Below are 23,704 nucleotides of genomic sequence, written 5' to 3' on the forward strand. Positions count from 1 at the left end.
ACTGCCTTTTCTTTCACATGGATCCACCCTGGCCAGCAGGGTGCTTGGTTTTTCTTATTCAATGCTTGAGACACAAAAGGCTAAAGTCTCCTTTCTGGATAATATAGAGTTCACCATCCACCTTCCTGTGCAAAGCTTACTCTAATTTCTTCAAGAGTCCTTGCATCTAGCCTGCAGCCCCTTTGTGATCCTCAAACATAAAAGGCTGAGTGAATTTCTAGCCAGACGAGGGAACCATCTGTTCACTTCCACAGATGCACCAGCTCACTGAGAGGACTGGGCAAGCCACCCAAACCTCCCCAGCGTTTCCTCATCAAACCAGATTGCTGCTCAAATCATCCTGACTGTCTCAGAGTTAAGCCCCATCCTGTGATGATTTTCTGCTGCCTGTCTCTGGAGAGGCCATTGATTTTTCACCATCTCCAGAGAAAATCATAGAAGAGTAACTGAAATGTCTCAACAGATAGGAAATCTTGAATCCCGTGTTTAAGTCCTATTCCAACAAAGGTCACTGAAAAGCTGACTAAAGATAATTGGCCCCAGACAACTGGGCCAGAATGTAAATGAACAGGTGCCCAGGGCTGGAAAAAAAAAAAAGACAAAAATCCAAATGCCATGTTTTCCTTACAGCTTATATTTTTAGCAGAAGTTTTCTAGTAGAGAACTCATAGTTGATGTGGCAGAGGCCGAGGGTGCTTACAAAGTTCCTGGGGAAATGGTACAAGGGCAGAGGAAGAAGGAGCTTATGCGAGTCTTATTAGGCAGGAATTTTGATGGGAAGAGATGTTCTAAATCAATCAGTAAGGCTTTTCTAGTGACCGTCTCCTGAGCGGTTTATTTTGCCCAAGGGGTTCCAAGATCCCCATTTATAGGGCTCATGGTGTAGACTCACTGGTTTGCTGTGGGCAGATGTGAAATGTTGCTTAGAGTGAAAGCAGCTGGGGGATAGGCTCTTGCTAGCTGGTTCCAGCCTCACATGGCCTAGATCCCAAATATGAGGGGGTTCTGCTTCCATCTGATCTGAACCCCAACTATGAGAGGATTCATCGACTCACGTAGTTTGGACCTCAAATACAAAAGGACTTTTGAGCCCCAGATATGGCCTTTGGCTCCCAGTGAGAGGTGCACTGGCTGAATTCACACTGTAGAGTCAGAAAAAGTATCTGTCTCGTCTCCTCAGCAGTTGGGGACTTTCTGAGCCTGACTTTTCTTGATTGCCAGATGAGAATCATAATTTCTACTTCACCCATTTCTAAGATTTTTTTTTAAGTAATGTAGAAAAGAATATTTTGAAAGGCATTAAAATGCAAATATGAGTTTTTCCAAAAGGGTTGGGACTTGGGCAGTTTGCTGCCTTCACACTTCTATTTCTCTTCTGCTACATTTTCTCAAGAAATCCTCGCTGTAGCATGAAAAGAAGAGGGTGGTTTGAATCCTGTCTCTTCCACTTACCAGCTGTGACTCTGGGCAAGTTATTTCAGGTCTTTGAACCCCAGTTTCTGCATTTGTTAAATGAGATTAGGAATCCTTACTTCAGTTTGGCCGCACCTACTAAACCATATCCTGTGACCCAGTAATTCCACTGCCAGGACTGTGTCTAACAGGAATGTGTACATATGCCCACGAAAAGACATCCACAAAAAAATACCCACAGCGGCATTACTTATAATAACCACAAACTGAAAATAACCCAAATGGCTGTCAAGGGCAGGATAAATTGTGGTATAGTCATACAGGGGAGTACTTACTCTACAGGCATGGGAATAAACAAAACGCCTGCCATTTGCAACAATATGTGTATGAGTGAATCTCATAAACATGATATTGGGCAAAAGAAGCCAACACGCAGGAATACATACCATATTATTCCATTTCTATGAACTCCTCTATGGTATGAGGTATCGGACTAGTGATTTGTCTTGGGTAGGGGAAAGTAGTAACTGCAAGGGGGCATGAAGGTGTCTTCTAGAGTCCTGGACGTGTCCTATTTCCGGGCCTACTGATAGTTACCCGGTATAATTCACTTTATTAGAAAGTATCAAATTGTGTACTAATGGTCTGTGTATTCTTCTTTATGTATATTAGACTTCAATGAAGAAAGGTTATTGAAGAAAAGGCATTCTTACTTTGAAGACTGGGTGAGAAACTATGTCAAGTGTCTTGGTACAGACAGGACACAGGAGTAGTAGACATTATTATTAGTGTGAATAATAGTAAGTCCCAGTATTGGGCTCAGGCTTGTGCCTGGCATTTCAGTGTGGGCCTGGGGTCCCTGGATGTCACCAGCGGATGGCCAGCTCCCAGGGAAGCCATGACTGTGTTGGTGTTGTTAGAGTGACTGCCCCTTAGCTTTGCTGTTATAATGGGAAAAGGCAGGAACTGCTGTTATCCTTGACCTGGCCACCATGCCTGAGTGGGAAAGGGCCCACATTAGCTGATATTCACTCAGGCACTCGGTGTTAGTTATTTCACGTTGGATAGAATTACCACAGAGGCCAAGAATGAAGTATTCCTCAAGGCTTCTTGGGAATAACTGAGTCATCTGAGCCCAAACAAGTGCAGGTGGTGACGACAGTGCCACTAACATTCACCAAAAGCGCCATAGTTTACATCCTTGCCAGCGACAGGCCCTGTGCTCAGCACCTACAGTCATAACTCATTGCGTTATGAGTGAATCTCATAACACAGTGAGCCCGGGAGGTTTCATACTGTTGCCTCCATTTTGTAGATGAAGAAACTGAAGCCCAGAGAGCTGAACCCATTTTCCTAGATTGTACAGCTATGAAATGTACAGTTGTGCCTCAAGCCCAGGCCCATCTGATTTCAGACTCCAAGCTCCTGAACTTCCTTTACCCTCTGTCCCTTGTAGGAGAGAGGAAGGAAAGAAGGAAGAACTGGTTTCTCCTCTTCTCTGAATTTGGTATAAGCAGGAGAACCGTGGAAGGTTTTTGTTTGTCCGTTTGTTTTAAAAAGTTTTTAGGTCTGGTAACTTGGAGGAGTGATAGCATGAGGAGGTCCTTGCATTGCTGACCCCCTGTAGTCTTAGCCGAGGTGGCAGGGGTTGGGGTGGGGGGGAAGGTTTTCATGATTCTGAGAAATCTTTTCAAAATGGTTGGTCACAAAAACTGGAAAAAAAAAAAAGAATGTTTTGCTTAGGTGACATGTTGATAGGGACACCCCAAGAAAACACGTTTTGTATGACATTTGAGATCAAAGACAACCTGAAGCAGTGTGTTGTTTATTTATGTGAGCAAGTCTGCCGTGCAAGTATAAAGAAAGAAAGTTAGGTAGGTGAGTGAAAGAAAACCCTGCATTTTCTAAGCTCTGGGCTAAGTGCACGCTCCCCAGGAGCCCATGCTGGGTTTCTCTGTTGTTGCTTACAGCCTGCACCTGATCTTATGAACGCCCACTATTTCCCTTTCACTCCTGATGTCAGGCATGACTGACAGTAGGGGAGTTAAAAGAAAAACAGAAAACGTACCAATAGAATTTACATAAAAAGTATCCGAGGTTGAACCACACGGTCTGGAAGCATACTCAAATTAAGACAAACAATTTACAAGGATTATGCAAAAATAGTAGCTCGGGTATGTGAAATTGCTGTTATTTTAACATACAAAAGTGGCAATTTCATATTGTCAATACTACATACGGTATTTTGTTACTTTATCTTGGCATTAGCTTCTGAGTGCACTTGTACTATGATATTCTCTCTGCTTGATGTTGCAAGATGGGCAAGACATCTGTTTTAATTTCTATTGTGCAGTTGAGGGAAGTAAGACACTAAGTGAATAAATAGCTCCTCTAAGCTCAGAAAGCTAGTGCCACAAGGGACCCGTAACAGAGTAGAATGTATGGGTTGCAATTAACAAAAACAAAGAAACAAAGGACAAAACCCCCACACCTCAAACTGCCTTAAGGAAAAAACAAACCAAAAAACAAAACTGGAGGATTTATTGGCTCCTATAACTCAAGAGTTGAGAATTGGATCCCAGAACTCAAATCACGCCATCAAAACTGGGCGCCCTTCATTCTCAACTCTGTGTTCTGCTGCTGTGGGGCTTCATTCCTAAACATTCCCAAAATGGTGCCGGCAGCTCTTGGGGTTATATCTCAGAGGTTTAAAGCTCATGGAAAAGAGTCGGCATCTTTGAACCCCTGTCCGCTGAAGTGCAGAAGTGCACTGTGCTTGGATAGGATTGGGCCATGAGTCTACCTGATGGAATTATTGATGCAAGTAGTGAATGTTGTGTTTTAACTGATCTGGTCTGGGTCCCCATACCCTCCTCTGACTGGGAGTAGGCTCCCCTGGAACCACGTTGGCTGGAATGTGGCTATGCAGGAAGTATGGTAGACAGATACTGAGGGCAAAATATCCAGCAAGTACCATTGCATCTTAGGGATCACTGACCCCAAATTGCTCTTTTTGCAGATGAGGAAACAAGGCTAGCCATACGTCTCCTGCCTCCCAACACTTGTTACTTCCCACGTGCTCACTCTACCTCATCCATGGCCAGTTCATTGGCTCCCTGAAGCTGTCTGTGAATCTAGGAAAAACAGCCTTGGAGGAAGGATCTAACATGCTGATTTCTTTGCAGTGACAAATAGGAGTCACAGCAGTGAAGTGCAAGACTACGACGGTGAGGGACAGAACATGATGCCTGTGGACCAGTGTTCTCCTACTCTGAAGTGGCAGCCGTATCAAAGTGTTCCTTGGCACAGTTTGTTGAATGGTCATTACGAGAAACTGTAAGTGGCCCAGGGATGCCTGGTGCTGTGCTGGAGAGTGAGGGAAGGAAGGCAGTGCTACTCTTCGGGACTAAATCCAAGTATTTGGGCTTTGATGCCACTCCTGATTGAATAGCATGGGCCAATGAGAAAGCGTGCTTTTACTCCTTATGTTTTGCGTTCCAACTAGGGAATAGTTGAGACGTGGATTTCTGGCTGTTAGGACTCCAAAGTTAAAATTCTAACTCATTATAATTTGCCCCCTAAATGATGGAGGGAGAGCGAATCTTTCTGAGATCAATACCCAGTTCACCTAAATGCTGGAAAATGGAGATTTCCCAAATCAGTAACATTTAACCCTGCAGTTAATTTAAAATTCCATAAAATACTGTTTTAGGGGGCACATTAAATTGCTAGCTGGTGACACCCCTACTTCCCCAATATTTATGCTGTGAATCAGTATTGTCAAGTTCATTGGCAACATCTACTGAAGCAGTCACAGTTGGTGGTGGCTTTGTAGTAAGAGACTGAAAGTAAAACATAGAAAATACCTTTAAACCAGAAAAATTTTCATCCTAATCTTGTGACATTATAGTTTCAAGAAATAAATGTGAACGTACATATTATTACTCTTAAACATCCTCTGAGCCTTCTCTTTATTCCTGAGGATATGTTACCCATTTAAGTCTTCTAGAGTTTTTAAGATTAAAAACGCCTTCTTGAAAAACCTAAAACAATGTTAATGGATAAAGAATAGGATTTTCAAATAATACATATAACATGAAATAAGAAATGTTGGTCTACAAATGAGGGCCTTCGTGGTATTTTCCAAATTCAAATATAGCTTATTTAAGAGCAAAACGTATCACTAGGACTTTCATGTTGGATGAACTAGAAGGAAGAAATCTTTTCCTTCAAGCAAATTCTAAGGACTTAAACAGACTTTGGGAGTTGGTATGTTGAATGGGAGGCAGAAAGAAGCAAATTGCTAATTGTATCATTGAACTGTCACAATTTTTGTTTTTGCCACTGAGTGCAATTAGAAAAAGAAAGGAAGGGTCCATAGGTCTTGGTTTTGAGTCTTAGTCCGCATTTAGTTATCCTTTGGGGAGTATTTCATAGGCTTTCCTAAATATGAGTACCAAGGTATGAAACCTCAACTTCTTGAGGTAACTTCTCTTTCTTCTCACTTGAGTAGATTTTTTTTTTTTTAAGTTTATTTGAATAGCCAATCTAAACTCCACTGATCTGGAAAAAAAGGAGAACATGGATGGTATCAGCTCAAAGGTGTAGAGGCAGATGTATTTTGAATGCTTAGACATAATTCACTTTTCTTAAGTGCAAGAAAAGGACAATATTAATCTACATTAGAATTCAGGTCATCTTAATTCCACTACTCATATCATTGAGACAGAATATCACTTGTCTCAGATTATTATGTCTAATTTGATACAAAAATATTGTTTCCTTAAGTTTTCCTGAAAGCACTAAAGTTAGGGGATTGAAAATTTATCAAAAACTTTTTTCTGAGTGATATTTAAAACTTGTGTCAACAGAGCTTTTTAAAAGCCAGTTTAGTTGACTTTATGTATATCTTTTGATACCAAAATCAGAATCACTATTTTTAGGTAAATAAATTTCTATAGCCAGAGATTGGTGTTTAAGATTCACAGGAATCTTCAACATTGTAATTGTTGGTTGGTTCAGTTTCTGCTTCTAGCAATCTTTAAATTTCAGGCTAATGCTCATATCTGAGCTACAAACCTTACCTTCTTCAGAGTTTTTGATAGTGAAACATGGAAGATCACAAAAAGATATTTCCTATTTTCTCAACCAAGACCGTTCTTATTACCCTCTGCAGTAAAATCTATACGATTCAATTCATCTAGCCTTTAGATGAGCAAATTAGAAGATTAGTTCTAGAAACCTGAGTCAATATGAAGTTCCCAGATGGCATAAGACATGTGGTCTTTATCAAATCCTTCATTCAGTGACTGTTCCCGAATTTGCTGCTGACAGCCGCATGACTGTGGAGACTTTGACATGTCAGCTACTTGGAGGTGATCAATGGCCCAGTGACTTGACCCATTGGGAAGGAGCTTAACTTGCAAAGAACAGGAACACTCTTTTCCCAAGAGACTCATCCATATTTTCTGTCTCTGGAGTTAAAGGAAAATTTAGAAATTCAGTGTTGTTCATTATACTGGCAGCCATCCAAACTGAGATCCCGGGAAGCAGAGAACCACATACACAGCCGCAGAGAGCCAGCAGAGCTCTAAGTCCTGCTCGCCTCTGCTTGTGGTCCTGGGAAGGAGCTTCTTACCTGAGGGAAACCCCACATTTAGGAATCTTGATGAATTAGAAATCATGTTCCGTATCTACAATATGTATGGGAAAAACTCGCCAAAAAGTTTTCACCTTTTATATTCTCTTCTCTATTCATTAAGGATGTTTTATTTTCCTTAACATTGGAAGTAGTTAATTAAACATGTCATATACATAGCATTGATATTGAACATAATTTTATGGGGCAAATAAAACAAGAGTCTGATTAGCCACCGCACCATTTCTGTTCCCGGCGAAAGTAACCAGCATAGTAGGTTTTCAGTGCTATTACCAGAGCAGGAGGCTAAGAAGGAAATGACTAAACTCTGGTGAAAACAGGTTTTCGATCAGTGTTCTGACTGACTCTGGTTAATGTGGTTTAAAGCTATTCCTAGTAATTCTGACCAGTCTGCCTTTTTCTTATGACCACCAACAGGCTGAATCTGAGGGATTCACTCATCTGAGGGAGTGTTTGAGTGTGGTGTTGCTGATGACATTTAGAGGCTTTTTTTTTTTTTAAGGTGGAAAAAGATGAATTTTATCCCAGATATTTCACAAGTCTGAGTAATGTGGTGATTTCTCAACTTCTGGACTACGTCTTTCTATTGTGTGGTGGGGTCAAATTAGAATTCTGGAAAGCACAAAGGGAAAAGGCAGGCCAAGGCGACAGTGCTTCCATTTGGCAAGAATTGTGCTTCTTCCTTGTGAGAAGATAAAATGCTGTGAGAAAGCCATCTGTGTTTTGAAATAGCATTTTCACTTCCTCAGCAAAAATTCACCAAATTGATTCAATATAGCAAAAATCACTTTCTACAATATATTTTCTTGAAATGTTTATACAATTGATATTGTTAGTGAGAGAAAATGTGTGGATAATGTTTGTTAAACTGGTTTCTTGATTCCTCTTTCCATAGACCCGATGTAGGTTATCGAGTTATCACAGACAAAGGATTTAATTTTTCACCAGCAGATGAAGCTTTTGTTTGCCAAAAGAAAAACCATTTTCAGATAACCATCCATATCCAAGTTTGGGGAAGTCCAAAATTTGTCCAAACCCAAATGGGCCTAAAGCCAATAGAAATGTTTTACTTGAAAGCTTTTGGGGTTAAGGTAAGTTTTTTATTTAGCTTGGTTTAATTAAGCTAACTTTTATTAAGTGTTCCTGTTATCTGTTGCTGCCTAACAAACTGTCCCCCAAACTTAGCAACCTAAAATAATAACAGCCATCTATTTGGGTCACGAATGTGCAGGCCAGTTAGGGGTTGACTCTAGCAGTTCATGCCTGTTCAAGAGTCCTCAGCTAGGCCTGGATCCAGTGTCAAGATGGCTCATTTATATGTCTGTCAAGTTTGGACTGGCCATTGGCCAGGAGCTTAAATGAGACTGTGGCTGGGAGGCCTTGGCTTTTCTTCACACAGACCTCTCTGTGGGATAGGTTGTGCTTCCTCACAGCATGGCGGATGGGTTCTAAGAGTAAACGTTCCAAGACATAGGAGGCAGAAGCTGCTAATTTCTGAAGTCTGAAACTGGCTCAGAACCTGGGACAGCAACACTTCAAACCACATTTTGATAGTTTTCAGTATATAAATCTTGCACTCCTTTGACTAAATGTAATTATTTTATTCTTCTTGATGCTAGTGCATTTTCAAATGCAATAGATTCACAGTTTTCACCAAATTCTCAAATAGGTCCCTGACTTAAAAAACCAAGGAACTGTTAATTTGGTCAATGTCCCCTTTTTTCCAGTTTAACAGAGGAGAGACTGAGTAAAGTTACACAATTCATTCAAGATAAGTGGATGAGAGAGTTGACTTTAGAGTGCAGGTAGGATGATTTCTGAGTGGTCAACAACTCTTTCTTAACTTGTGACCTCAGATCCAGCTTCTCAGGGGGAAAAACATCCATTATCTGCATATTTTGTTCTGATTATTAACCTGAGCTTAGCACTGAGTCTCCCAAAATGAGGCTTGACTGCTGAACACATCAGCTGCTCTTGCTCCAAACTGAGTTGCTTGCTCCAAACCAAACCCAGAGTAAATACAGATAACAAACAAACAAACAGCAACAAAACGTATTTTTCTGATCATGGAAGTAATGTGAATCCATTGTGAAAATTTTGGAATGCAAAAGAAAACTATAAAGAAAGAAAATTCATTCATGTTTGGGACCCACCATTTGTTAGTCTAATTTTTCTCTTATTAAAATTAATTTCAGGGTGCCTGGATGGCTCAGTCAGTTGAGTGTCTGACTCTCTATTTTGACTCAGATCATGATCCGAGAGTCGTGGGATTGAGCCCTGCGTTGGGATTCTAACTGGGCAGACAGCCTGCTTAAGATTCTCCCTCCTCATCCCCCTTCTCCTCCTCCTCCTCCTCCTCCTCCGCCCCTCCCCTTGGCTCTCTCTCTCTCACTAATAAAAAGTTTTTCAAATTCATTTCATATTGTTAATAGCATATTATGAAAATAACATGTGATAGTAAAGATTCCATAAGGTATTATTTACAAAGATGATACAGTTTCTATTGTATAAATGTATCATATTCCTGCATTATTATAAGTTTTGCTTGTTTTCAATTTTTTATTGTTAGTTAAACTTCAGTAAACATCCACGTATACCTGTCTTTGCATGAGGACACATTCCAGAAGAATTTATACATCAAAGGACAGATGTTATTAAAACTCTTGATGTACATTGCCCAATTGCTTTTCAGAAAAATTGTTATTATGCTAATACCCACAAGCCATATATGACGGGGCAGATCTCACTACCCCCATGCCACTCTTCATTAAGAGCGAGAAGAGTTTTGTAACAAGTACTGAAAAAATACCATTCTCTGTATTTTATTTATTTTTATTGTTTATTGTTATTTCTTCTTATTCAAATGCAAGCTCTTCAAGGGCTGGGATTTCTCTTAATTTTGTCCACTGCTCATCTTCAATGCCTCGGGCAATGCCTGGTGCATAGCAGGGGCTCCTACATGAATGAATAAATGAATGAATGAATGCAGGTATCTGTGGAATGAATGGATCAATGAACGAATGAATGCTTGCATCCTTTGAGCTGCCTCACTGCTGTGTTTTGCTCCTGGTGTTTTAATCACCTACTAGCTCAGACTATAATCACCGCTCACCTGAAGTTTTCTGTTGTCTTGTGTTTTCATTGTTTAGTTTTACAGATAATTGTTTCTTTTCTCACCAATAGCATACTGCTTAAGGTTGGGACCATTGTCTTATATGTCTTTTCAGTGACTTGTTCCTCCTACCCAGTGCCTATCATGATGCCTTGGAAAAGTTTTAAAGCACTTGAATGTTGTTTACTAATGAACATTTTTATTAATAAGTTTATGTAGTCAGTAACTAATTTACTTTTTGTTATTCCAAACAGGTAGAAGCCACCAGTCAAATAATTGCTATTGAACAATCCCAAGCAGATAGAAGCAAAAAGATTTTCAATCCTGTTAAGTAAGATTTCTTTTCTGAATTCCTTTGTGAATGCCATGGTAAAAAGACCCATTGCCCAATATATTTTGTTTATTAAAAATGAATTCCACCGACCATGCGATTTCTCTTACATGTGGAATCTAAAAAACAAAACAAATGAACAAACAAACAAACAAACAGAAAGCAGAAACAGACCTATAAATACAGAGAACAAACTGATGGTTGCCAGAGGGGAGGGCTTGGGGCATGGTCAAAATGGGTGAAGGGAAGTAGGAGATACAGACTTCCAGTTATAGAATGAGTAAGTCCCAGGAATGAAAGATATAGCACAAGGAATATAGTCAGTGTTATTGTGATAGCATTGTGTGGTAGCTACAGATGTGGTGAGCATAGCCCAAGTAGAGAGATGTCAAATCACTGTGTTGTACACCCGAAACAAATGTAACATTATTTATCAACTATCTGTGAATAAAAAAAAGTAATAAAAAATAAAATGCATCCCACTGCAGAAACTACATTGGTAATAAGATGTTAATATTATGAACACATGCGTATCAACAAAAATAAAATAGGTAAAGTACATTGAAATAATTTCAAACAAACTCTTGTAAAAAGCTTCATTTTTAAGTCATTATTTTCAGAACCATTTATTACTGACACCTTTGCTAACTACCTGGGTTCCTTGACATAGGTTATGATGAGACCTTTCTTTTAAGTTACGCTGTGCTTACAATTCATTTTTTCTTATTTTTCAAAGCTATGTTGCTAGATTGCCTAATGGGTTCCAAAATAGAAAGCGCACAGCCCTGGGATTATCCCAAGCAATATGGCAGTCCAACGTGAGCATTCAGCCCGTGGAATGACTTGGAGTGTGATTTGCTTTTCGACTATTTGGCTGGGACGTAGTTGAGATATCCCAGGGTTCTGACCCTGAGGCAATCCCATTCGGGGTGGCACAAAGATGGTCCTACCGCCCAGAGAGACCAGGCAGGAGCTTGGCCTGGCGCTCTGGTGGGAGCCATGTGTACAAACACAGCAGTAAAGTCGCCTGGTGCATCTGGTTCTCCCTCTCCCGCCTGGGCAGTCTGGGTGTGGTCTTCCTTAGGGGCCAGGCCCAGAGAGGGCAAATACGTGAAGGGGATACAAAGGAGTTCGCGAGGAACCTAGAGAAATTGCTTGTCAGGAGGCAGTTCTAGCAGCAGTGGCAGACGCACAAATGAAATGTCTTTTCTCCCCATTGTGGAGTTAAAAGAACCCATATGTGGTATGGGGAGCATACTGCCCTTATGGGTCAGAAACTCCAGGCTCGAGCTTCTGCTGAATGAGCATATCTTACCTTTCAAGAATTATTCCCTGGCAGCCTTTCCAGGCCATGTTGTGGAGAGTTTATTAAAAATCAGCAACTGGAATAAACTGTCCTCTGCAGTGTGATGGGAATGGGGGACTGAACATACTTGAGGCTCTCAGGATGAGTTAGGTATGATCGAGGAGTCTACGTTCTCTCACAGTGTCTCGGTATTTCTGCTGTTTGTTTTAGAATCGACCTGCTAGCCGACCAGGTCACCAAAATTACATTGGGCCGCTTACACTTCAGTGAAACTACAGCAAATAACATGAGGAAGAAGGGAAAACCAAATCCTGACCAGAGGTACTGGCATCCGTGTGTATGCCCCACGGTGTACTCGATCTGACTGGCCAGTGCCCTCCAGAGGCCCCTCTGGTCCTCTTGGTGCTGCCAGCCTGCCACCCAGGCTGCCCTTGGCCACTTCCCCCTTCTTGAACTCTTCCTGTTTCTTAACACGTCTCATTTACCCTTACTGTCTTTCCATGCTCATCCCCCACAGTGCCTACTCTCCTGCCCAACCTCAAATCTGCGTGCCTTGACTCCCTCCACGATTCTCTAGAATGACCACATGCTTATGCCTCACTGCTGTCCAAGGGTTGAGGACCAACTGCCCTGCTGAAACCTGTGTGCTGGTCACTAGTGTAAAGCCCCGATTCCTGGAGTTCTGCTATAGCCTCTTTTTGATTAAAAAAGGAAAGGAACTCAGATCAATGATTTACACCTGTGGTTCTCATAGTGTGGCCCCAGACTGGCAGAGATGGTGTCACCAGGATGCTTGTTAGAAGTGTGATCTCTCACCAAAGATCTACAGAATCGAAAGCTCTGGAGCGGGGCCCAATAATTTGTATTTTAACAAATCCTCCAGGTGACTTTGATGCATACTCAAATTTGGAATCACTGGTTTTAGAACATACGTTGTGGAGTTGGAAAAAATTGAGTTTAAAATTTGAAGCCGCCGTTTACTAGCTGGGTGACCTTGAGCATGTGACTTAACCCTCTGAGACTCATTTTCCCATTCTCTAAAATGGGGACAATGTTCATATCCTACTCCAATGGGGTAGTTTTGGGGTTCTAAATGAAATACTATAGATAACCTGCTTAGCCCAGTGTATGACACATTTTGAGGACTCAGATGATAGCTAATAATTATAATGAAAATAACAATTATTACTATGACTGTTTTACTTTAGAGATAGGGGACAACTCCTATTCTCTAAGGATTAGAGAATCTGTAGAGTTGCAGAGGAAGTTGGCAAGGTTTTCTCATGTGGTTCTTAAAACTAAAGCTACTCTCATAGGGATAGTTTTGTTTTGGTTTCAAAAAATGAGCTGATGTTAAAAATGCCTCATCAGTGTTACATATGAAGATGCTATTAAAATAACCTTGATGAAAATTCATTGGGAGCAATTGGAGGGAAGGGTCCAGGTTTTTGACTAAGTCACGACATGGGGGTATGTAGCATACAGGGCCAAGAGCAGATGGGGTGGGAAGGGCCCAGTGTGGTTGGGCAAACCCTGCTGTGATAGGGTAGGTGGCTTGGGCAGCTCTAGGTAAGGGGACCTCTAAGATGGCTGCCTGTTGTGCATTTGTTTGTGAGCAGCGCTGTGCTGTGGGGCTTGCAGAACAGCTCGCAAGTACCTCAGACTGGGTAGAGGGTAGACCCAGACCAGTACCGAGTGAATCCACTGCTATTTCCTCTCACAGGAGGGGCAGCTGAAAGCAGAGTAGAAAATCTCTAAATGTGCAAACCTGCCGAGATAAATTCACCATTGATGAACTGTTGTGTGGCATTTGATCGCACAAACTATGTCTCTGTTTCCTTACGCGTTGGCCTTGATCTGCTGTTTTTGACTTAGGTACTTCATGTTGGTGGTTGGACTGTATGCTGCTAACCAAGACCAGTTCTATCTATTGTCTGCCCACATCTCTGAACGGATCATTGTAAGGGTAAGGTTCAGCTCTTTAATCTTTCCGGATCCCACCTGCTTTTCTCGGCTGAAGTGGAAGTTGCATTTTCATTGGCATGCTTGAAGTATGCAATTTCTCAACTGATGATAGTAATAGCAGATATTGTTATTTTAGTATTCACATAGTGGTTCTCAGCTAGGAGACCTTTTGTCCCCCAGAGGTCGCTTGGCAATGTCTGCAAACATTTTTTGGTGGTCACAATGGGGGGGAGATGCTCCTGGCATCTCGCGGGTATAGGCCGGGGATGCTGCTCAATCCCTTACAATGCACAAGATAGCCCCCACGACAAAGAGTTACCCCTTCCAAAATGTCAGCAGTGCCGCAGCTGAGACACCCTGGTTTAAATGCTGTATTCCAGGCACTGAGCTGAATAATTTATATATGGCGTCATTTTACATTGGGCCACATTTACGTTACCTTCTTTACATGCAGAGGAGCTGAGGCTCAAGGAGGTGAGAAACTCATTGTGATTGCACAGCTTGTGAAGGATGGAGCCCGGGTTACAACCTAGTTCTCTCTGATCCCAAAGCCCACAGGGTGGGGAGAGTAGTAAAGAAGGAATTTCATACCCAAAAATGATTGGTGACCCCAGGAACCATCTGGGCCGCTGCCTAGCACATAGTCATGGTTCAGCACATTTTGCTGAATGAATGATTGGTCACAGCTGTGGACAGGCATCTTGGCAGCCACAAAAGCATAAAGCTGTTGGCAGCTGGAAATGCAGCTGTGTGAGGCCAGGCTGGCCACCGTTGAGAATACCAGGGGCATAAGGTAACGGGTCACCACGGGCCTGGCAGCTGGGGAGAAGCTAGCTGTCCTGTGACACAGGGAGGGCATGTGAAGTCCAACAGGAGAAATTGTCCAGTGTGGGCATGCCCACGTACGTGGCTGTGACTCTTAGGCCTGGGGACCAGATTGGCCTGTTTGGGGAAATGAGTCTTTCCTCTCTTGCCTCAAGCTGTTCTGAAACAAAGGGTCCTCTGTGTAATTCTTCCAATCAATTAAAAATAATAAGCCACTTATAAGTGGAAATCCTTAAACTGCATCTCAGACTTTTAATGGGGGGTGAAGTAGTGATGGAAATGAGGTAAAACACTTGTGTTCAGACGTCCCAGAGTAAGGGCTGGACTATGTGCCTGCCGTTTTTGTGGAACCCGATCTAATCTGTGGCAAACAGGGTGCCACTGGAGCAAAAGCTGGTGGAGCCTTCTTCTTTGGCCATGGAGCAGGGGCAGTGGTTCCCCATCCTTCAGCGGGGGATGGAAGGGTGGGAGGTGGTTCAGGTTTGGGGCCCAGGGCGTGATGTGATCTGGGATTGCTGTGCTGCACTAACAAGTGTGATTTAAATAAAGTCACTTATTGTTGCTGGTTTTTCATGGGGAGAATAAAGACAGATAATGCCATTCTTTTCAGAGTTAGCATAGATTAGATATTCTGAAAATGTTGCTTTGAGCTGGGAAACTCATGCTTGAGTCTGGCAGCCTGCTAGTCACCTGCACGCCTTGAATAATTTACCTGGTGTCAGGTTTCTCCATTTCCTGCTGGCAGGTCTGTACTCCAGCAGAGTGGAGTACAATGGGGGTGGGGGGTGGGGGGTGGGAAGGGGAGCACTCTACTGTCTGATGTTCTATTTCCAGAACTCTGTTAATTGGTGCTTGCTCGTATCCAAAACACAATTATCATTTAACTCGTGATGGTAGCTTTGAGAAGGTGTTTCTGCAATTCATATTTGTTATAAATACTAAAAAACATTAAATTATACTTAGTGAAGATTGGGTGCCATGTTATTCACTAAATGCTTATTTTTAAAAAATGATTCCATTCCAGATTTGATTGCTTTCTTCCAGCCATAATTGTTGGTTAAAGAGAATGCCCTATTTTAGACGTGTGCTGGGCAACACAAGGGTTATCCTAACAACGAGAAGAAGAATGGTGATAGGGAAAACCATTCTGCCCCTCCCCCGAACTGGAAATATCTTAGTGATACTATTTTATTCTGACCCCAAATGCAGAAGTGAAAATGCATGCACTTTTGAATCTGCTTAATTGTTTAACGTTGAAACCAACCAAGAGAAAAAAACTGAATTTCAGAAATGATGATATGTTTGGGGCACCGGGGCGGCTCCGTTGGTTGAACGTCTGACTCTTGATCTCAGCTCAGGTCTGGATCTCGGGGTCATGAGTTCAAGCCCCACATTGGGCTCCATGCTGGGTGTGAAGCCTACTTATAAAAGAAGAAAGGAAAAAGAAAAATGAAAAAAAAAAAAAGAACTGGTGATATGTTTGAATCAGTGAGTTTTCAAAATGTCCACAGAAAACATTTCCTGCCCCTAAGTTTCTAGAGAGCTCTATATAGGTATATGCCTTGGATATATATAGTTAGTTAGTTAGTTAGTTAGTTAGTTAGACAGAGCACAGACCAGCTTACATTCTCCAAAAAAGCCAGAGGTGCCCTCCTAGGTTATGGCCTGGGTCTGTTAGTTTGAGCTCCAGAGTAAAGAAAGAAAAAATTGACAACTGAAGATGTTACAAGAGCAGACTACGTTATATGGAGAACTGAAAACTGCACGGAGCAAATGCAGGTTCATTTTGAAGCCTAAGAATCATTCTTCCCAATAGCAGAGATTAACATAAAGGGCAAATGTATGAGGCTTGGACTAGATGAATTTCAGACCCCCAAGAGGGGTTCAAGAGACCACAACTGTTAGAATTCTCCTTGGAGAGAGAATGGTGGGCCAGACCCAGTAATTGTTCATCTGGATTGTCAATCAGAACAGCTTTAGAAATATCTTATGGTCCTGTAGTGTAAATTGACCAATTTCATGGAAATTAAGCTTTACTACAAAGACAGGTTTATTTCCCAGGTCTTTGTTTTTGGGAGCATTCTGCAGTGGAGTTCCTTCACATTCTCTTGTTAATGACTAGGTTTTCATTCAGCTCCACTTTCCTTCTAAAACATGTGATTAAACCTGGTTTGGAGTGCTGTGTTGTAAGCAGGAGGGATGATTACTTTTGTCTGCCCTTCAAAGGCGCACTGGGGTTTCCTAGTTTTGAAAACTAATACATTATTCCAGTTTCTTTTCCAGAAGAATATAAATGGGCACGTCCCCAAGAAGTTCCCCTTTACTGCCCTGCAAACTGCACTGCCCTAAGATGGAAAACTGACAAACAGGGACAGGGAGAACAAAAGAAACAGTGCAGCTGCAGGGATGGAGAGGGATGGGCGTAGATAGGGCATCTTCATTGCTACCAGCTCTCACCCTTTTGCACAAAACCCCCTTCCCTCCCCTAACACACACACACACACACACACACACACACACACACACATACACCTCTTCTGGAGTTCAGATGAATTTTTTATTTACCCAGAGGAATCAGTGTGTGGAGCAGTGTCCATTTCACCCTGTAGTTGAGATTCAACTTGCTGGTTAACTATGGAAGAGATAACTCGACCAGGTGTGTATGGTACAAAGAATCTCCTGGAGAGTAGAAAGAACAGAGATACCTGGGTCCCACCTCCGCAGTTGTTGGTTTTTTTGAAATGTTTATTTATTAATTTTGAGGTGGGGGGGGGAGAACTTGAGCAGGGGAGGGGCAGAGAGAGAGAGAGAGAGAGAGAGAGAATCCCAGTCAGGCTCCACTCTGTCAGCACAGTCCCCAACACAGGACTCGAACTCATGAACTGTGAGATCATGACCTGAACTGAAAGCGAAAGTTGGACACTTACCCAACTGAGACACCCAGGCACCTCCACAGTTTTTTACTCAGTAAGTTGAATGTACATTTCTGACAAGTTTCCAGGAGATGCCGATGCTGCTGCCTACTGACCTCCAGACCACACTTTGACTAACACTGGTAGGGAGCATTTCTGGGCCCATTTTCCATAGCCCTTTCAAAAGATACAAAAATTGATTTGTTATTAACTGCCTTCCTCAACTCAGGCTCTCCTATTATGCTCTTTGGCTGCTGCTTTAGAAGCCCAAACAATGGAAAGCAAAGAAATTCCAGCTTTCCATTCCAAATTTAGAACAAACCTCAAATTACTGTTAATTGCTATTTCCTATTCCAAGCACCTGCAGAGGGCGCCATTTACATTTTACTCAGTGAATGGTGCTCCCTGGCAGAATTTCATAACTTTGCCGCTGTGTTGCTGAGGAGAGCAGATTAAATGATTACAGGCATATTTCAGAGACATTGCGGGTTCAGCTCCAGACGGAACCTTTTAGAGATGGCGGAGGGTCCTGCCTCGAAGTTCATGGCTGCTGACTGATCAAGGGGGTGGTTGCTGAAGGTTAGGGTGGCCCTGGCACTTCCTTAAAATAAGACAACAGTGAAGTTTGCCACATCAGTTGACTCTTCCTCTTATGAATAGTTCCTTATAGCATGTGATGCTGTTTGACAGCATTTTACCCACTATAGAACTTCTTTCAAAATTGGAATCAGTCCTCTGAAACCCTGTCGTTTTATCAAGTAAGCTTATGTAATATTCTAAATCCTTCGTTGTCATTTCAGCAATCTTCACAGCATCTTCACCTGGAGTAGATTCCACCTCAAGAGACAACTTTCTTTTCTCATGCATAAGAAGCAACTCTCATCAATAAAAGTTTTAGCATGAGATTTCAGCAATTCATCAGGCTCGATTTTTCATTCTGGCTCTCTTGCTCTTTCTACCACCTCCGCTAAAGCTGTGAGCCCCTCAAAGTCATCCATGAGGGTTGGAATCAACTTCTTCCACACTCCTTTAATATGAATATTTCCACCTCTTCCAATGAATCAGGAATGTTCATAATGGCATCTGGAATGGTGACTCCTAGGGGCACCTTGCTGGCTCAGTCAGGGGAGCATGCGATTCTTGATCTTAGGGTCGTGACTTCCAGTCTCACATTAGACATGGAGCCTACTTAAAACAAAAATAAAAAGAAATATAGAATGGTGAATCTTTTACAGAAGGCTTTCAATTTACTTTGCCCAGATCCATCAGAGAAATCACTATCCATGCCAGCTGTAGCCTTCTGAAATATATTTCTTACATAATAAGACTTGAAAGTCAGAATTACTCCTTGACCCATGGGATGCAGAATGGATGTTGTGTTAGCAGGCATGAAAACAATGTTAATCTCATCGTATATCTCCATCAGAGCTCTTGCATGACCAGGTAAATTATCAATAAGCAGTCATATTTTCAAAGGAATCTTCTTTTCTGGGTGATCTCTACAGTGAGCTTAAAATATTCAGTAAACCATGTTGCAAACTGACATGCTGGCCTCTGGGTTTTGTTCCATTTGTAGAGCCCAGGCAGAGTAGATTTAGGGTAACTTTTAAAAATATATATGTTTTTAATGTTTATTTATTTTTGAGAGAGAGAGAGAGAGAGAGAGAGAGAGAGAGAGAGAGAACAAGGGGGGGGGCAGGGAGAGAGAATGAAACAGAGAATCTGAAGCAGACTCCAGGCTCTGAGCTATCAGTGCAGAGCCTGATGCAGGGCTTGAACCCACGAACCGTGAGATCATGACCTGAGCCAAAGCTGGACACTTAACCGACTGAGCCACCTAGGCATCCCAACTTAGGGTAGCTTTTTAAGGGCCTGAAGCTTTTTGGAATGGTCAGTGAGCGCTGACTTCAATATAGAGTCAGCTTGTCCTTTGAAGTTTGGAAGCTAGGCATTGACTTCTCTGTAGCTACAAAAGTCCTAGATGGCATCTTCTTCCAATAGAACACTGTTTCGTCTACATTAAAAATCTGTTGTTTAGTGAAGCCATCATCATTGATTGTTCAGATCTCCTGGAGAACTTGCTGCAGCTTCTATATCAGTACTTGCTGCTTCACCCTGCACTTTTATGTTATACATATGACTTTTCCCCTTAAACCCTAACCAACCTCAGCTAGCCTCAGACTTTTCTTCTGCAGCCCCCTCACCTCTTTCAGCCTTCATGGAATTGAAAAGTTAGGGCCTCACTCTGGATTAGGCTCTGGCTTAAGGAAATGTTGTGGTCAGTTTGATATTCTATCCAGACCTCTAAATCTTTCTCCATATCAGCAATACAGCTTTCACTTTCTTATCATTCGTGTGTTCACTGGAGTAGCACTTTTCATTTCCTTTGCATTCACAACTTGGTTATCGGGTACGAGAGGCCCAGCTTTCAGCCTATCTCAGCTTTCAACATGCCTTTCTCACTAAGCTTAATCATTTCTAGCTTTTGATTTAAAGTGAGAAACATGCGTCTCTTCCTTTTACTTCAGTACTTAAATTCCATTGTAGGGTTATTAGTTGGCTTCATTTTAATATTCTTGGTCTCAAGGAATAGTGAGGCCCGAGGAGAGGGAGAGAGATGGGGAAATGGGTAGTCTGTGGAACAGTCAGAATAATACATATAACATTTATTGATTAAGTTATGCCGTCTTATGATTTGTGGCATGGTTTGTGGCTCTCCAAATTATAACAGTAATATTAAAGATCACTGATCACCGATCACCATAACAAATGTAATGGCGATAAAATTAAAAAGTTTGAAATATTGCGAGAATTACCAAATTGTGGCAGAGACATGAAATGAGCAGACACTGTGATATCCATAGTCTAGGGTGCAGACAGACTGGCTTGATTCAGGGTTGCTACAAACTTCAATTTGTAAAAAAAAAAAAAGCATAATCTGTGAAGTGCAATAAAGCAAAGCTTAATAAAAGGAGGTATGCCTGTATTGGTTGGACAGTAGTTGTTATGCACAGCAGTGTTTTAAGGATAATTTGAGATTATTCCTCCTCATTTTTGCCAAGTATTCCCATATATGTGATTTCAGTAAATTCCCACGACGCTGTGAGATAGGTAAAGAAGTCATTATTATCTTTATTCTTCAAAGAAAAAAGCCAGTACAGAAAGGTTAAGTGACTGCCCCAAGGTCACACAGACAGTTTGTGTCATAACATAGATTAAAATGTTCAGGTTTTCCTTACATATATGGGGCTGTGGGATAAATAATAAAAGTATTTGGAGACTTTGATTCATTTCAGTGTTTGATATCAATGAACCACCAATGGACCATATGGGAACACAACTTCATAATTCCAGAAAGAGCTAGTACATTACAGTTTGTTTTGACACATTAAGATTGCGGATACCAGAGAAGGGGGAAGAAAGTTCGCAGATTTTATGACATCTCCCATTAATGACGAGGAGGACTCCTCCATAGGTCTATATATTTGGCAAATTGCAGATATGCGGCCCTTTCCCAAATGATCTGAACATATTTTAGGGATCTGAGTTTTCATCTGATGAAAGCCAAGTGAGATTGTTATAATTGTTCCAAAAAATTGAATCTACCTTATCTGCTATTCCAACATGATATCAAGTTTATGATAACAATTATTCCAAAGCTCATTAAGAAAAAAAAAATCCATCACTGTCTATTTTGTTTTCTTGTAGTGGCTCCTTATGTTCAAGGTAGAGCAAAATACATCAACATTTATATGGTACACCGTTGGTTTTAGTTGACTGCTTGCTATAGAAGGATTTGGGTCAAAGCCAATTTGCCATTCACAACCCAGGGGGATCTAGGGACCTTGCAACAAAGCTCCTTGCTTAACTGACACAAAATGATGTTCAAAGTTTTTACTTCTTTTCTGCTTTCGCCTATCAAATGTCAATGGTTGACTCTTCCAAGTAGCTTGGGGTTCAGACAGGTGAGAATGAAAACCTTGGAGACTCCTACACGTGCTTCAACTGAACCCAAACTAAGAACTAAACTTTATGGGTTTTTAAAAAATTATTATTTTAGGGGCGCCTGGGTGGCGCAGTCGGTTAGGCGTCCGACTTCAGCCAGGTCACGATCTCGCGGTCCGTGAGTTCGAGCCCCACGTCGGGCTCTGGGCTGATGGCTCAGAGACTGGAGCCTGTTTCTGATTCTGTGTCTCCCTCTCTCTCTGCCCCTCCCCCATTCATGCTCTGTCTCTCTCTGTCCCAAAAATAAATAAACGTTGAAAAAAAAAATTTAAAAAAAAATTATTATTTTAAAATCAGTAGCAGATGCTTGTGGCAAAAACATTGAAACAATACCAAGAGAGTATAAATTGAGCAGTTAATCTCCTTCCCAGATCAGTTTCCCATCTCCCAGTTCCTGGCCTTGAAGAAACCACTGTTACTGGTGCCTCAAGTATTCTCCGGAGATGATCTGTGCATATTCAGGTCCTGAGTTTGCAATGTCCCCTGGGCTGCCCAGAAAGGCTGAAAGTCAAGACTTTGGTGTCAGCGTTGACTTCTTAGATGATCAGGGTCTATAGTGCTTGTCTGAATTTGTGACAGCCTGCCTCAAACACACAAAAGTTTCACATTTAGAAGAATAGGCCATCATGTTAAAAACATTAATTCTGTTGTGAGGATTTGGAGGGATTCAGAGATCCCTACTTAAAGATATTTGGAAATATGTTCAGCAGCCCCAGGAGGTGGGGAAGAGGGAAGGCAGTAGAGTGAAGAATGCCTCAGCAAAGGCTTTCATTTAAGAGCAGAATCTCCAGAACTTTGTCCAATCTCAATAGTTTCACTTGGATTCTCGTTGAAGACTGCTTTTGGCCAGGGCTACTTCTGATAGGAGAAGTCAGAATCATTATTTAATAATTAAAGGAAGTATAGGTCCAGCGCCAGAATTTACTAGCTTTGTGGCCTTGGGCACAGAGTCTTTTCGATTATCTGTAAAATGAGGGGAATGGTACACATCTCCTAGAATGGGGATGTGGACTAGACGCAACAAACGTAGCTGTTGTTATCCTTTTTCAATGTCATCTGTGTTTGGGGAATCATTGAGGTGTATAAGTATATTTGTCCTGTCATTTGCTTGTCAATTGTGTATGAAATCGTAAATATTAAAGTGTTTTGAAACTATAAAAGGGCTAACTAAATGCAAAGTATTTTTATTTATCTGGGCTTTAATAAACTCGTAGTATCTTCTGATGTAAGGTTCTGGTTTTAAATCCTTATTAATATTATCATCCCTGAAAAGAAGTTCGTTTTGAGTTTTCTTCTTCCTTATCATCCACCCAGTGTAACTTACACGTTCTCAACTCCACGTAGTTGCAATAGAGACTGGGCGTCCCAAACCATGGCATGCTGAGCTCCTGCTCATGGGCAGCAGAGCAGTTAGGGGCTCTCCTGGTGCCACAGTTATTTGGATATGTCAGAATGTCCCATCTGATATATGATTCGCAGGTGAAAGACTTACATAACATTCTGTTTTCCCCTGCTCTGAGGAATCAAGCAATCATCTATTTGCTACTGTAACTTCAATGGTAACATAGTTCTGTATTTTTTTCCAGGCCTCTAACCCTGGGCAGTTTGAAAATGACAGTGATGCATTATGGCAGCGAGGACAAGTTCCAGAATCTGTTGTTTGTCATGGTCGAGTGGGAATCAATACAGATGCGCCGGATGAGGCCCTGGTCGTCTGTGGCAACATGAAAGTGATGGGGACAATTATGCATCCCTCTGACAGCAGGGCAAAGCACAATATCCAGGAGGTGAGCACAGCGCAGGCCTTGGGCGCCTCCGCTGACACCTGAGTCAGGTGTGCTGGGCACTCCTGGACTCTGACACACCTCGCACAGAGCGTCTCTATATGTCACCTGTTTATAGGGGATGAACACAATGCGTAACGGTTATGAATGTTGGAGCCGACAGGCATCTCTGCTGAAAGGGTAATGTAGCTCCTACCCAGGAGAATGGATTCACCTGCCAGGAGCAGTGGGCAGTGACAGCACAGCACTGGCTTCCCAAGCAGAAGTCTCTGAGCTATTTTCCATGGGCCATTGCCTTTCCTTCCACACATTGTCAGCCGTTGAAGCTTGCCTTTTCCTTTCTGTCTCCAAATGTCCAGTTCCCTGTTCATCTGAGCCCTGTCTCAGTCCAG

General features: G+C 41.9%; 1 protein-coding gene across 1 annotated transcript in view; it reads left to right on the forward strand.

The window, feature by feature from the left end:
- MYRFL (myelin regulatory factor like) overlaps positions 1-23,704 on the forward strand; it is a 126,550-nt gene that overhangs the window by 52,201 nt on the left and 50,645 nt on the right. Inside the window, exons 6-11 of the mRNA XM_047867337.1 lie at positions 4,599-4,749; positions 7,968-8,163; positions 10,439-10,515; positions 12,032-12,142; positions 13,697-13,787; positions 23,115-23,315. Coding sequence (XP_047723293.1) covers positions 4,599-4,749; positions 7,968-8,163; positions 10,439-10,515; positions 12,032-12,142; positions 13,697-13,787; positions 23,115-23,315 — 827 coding nt within the window. The remainder of the gene's footprint in view (positions 1-4,598; positions 4,750-7,967; positions 8,164-10,438; positions 10,516-12,031; positions 12,143-13,696; positions 13,788-23,114; positions 23,316-23,704) is intronic.

Source organism: Prionailurus viverrinus, chromosome B4, assembly GCF_022837055.1.
Source record: "Prionailurus viverrinus isolate Anna chromosome B4, UM_Priviv_1.0, whole genome shotgun sequence".
In the NCBI taxonomy this organism is placed as follows: domain Eukaryota; kingdom Metazoa; phylum Chordata; class Mammalia; order Carnivora; family Felidae; genus Prionailurus; species Prionailurus viverrinus.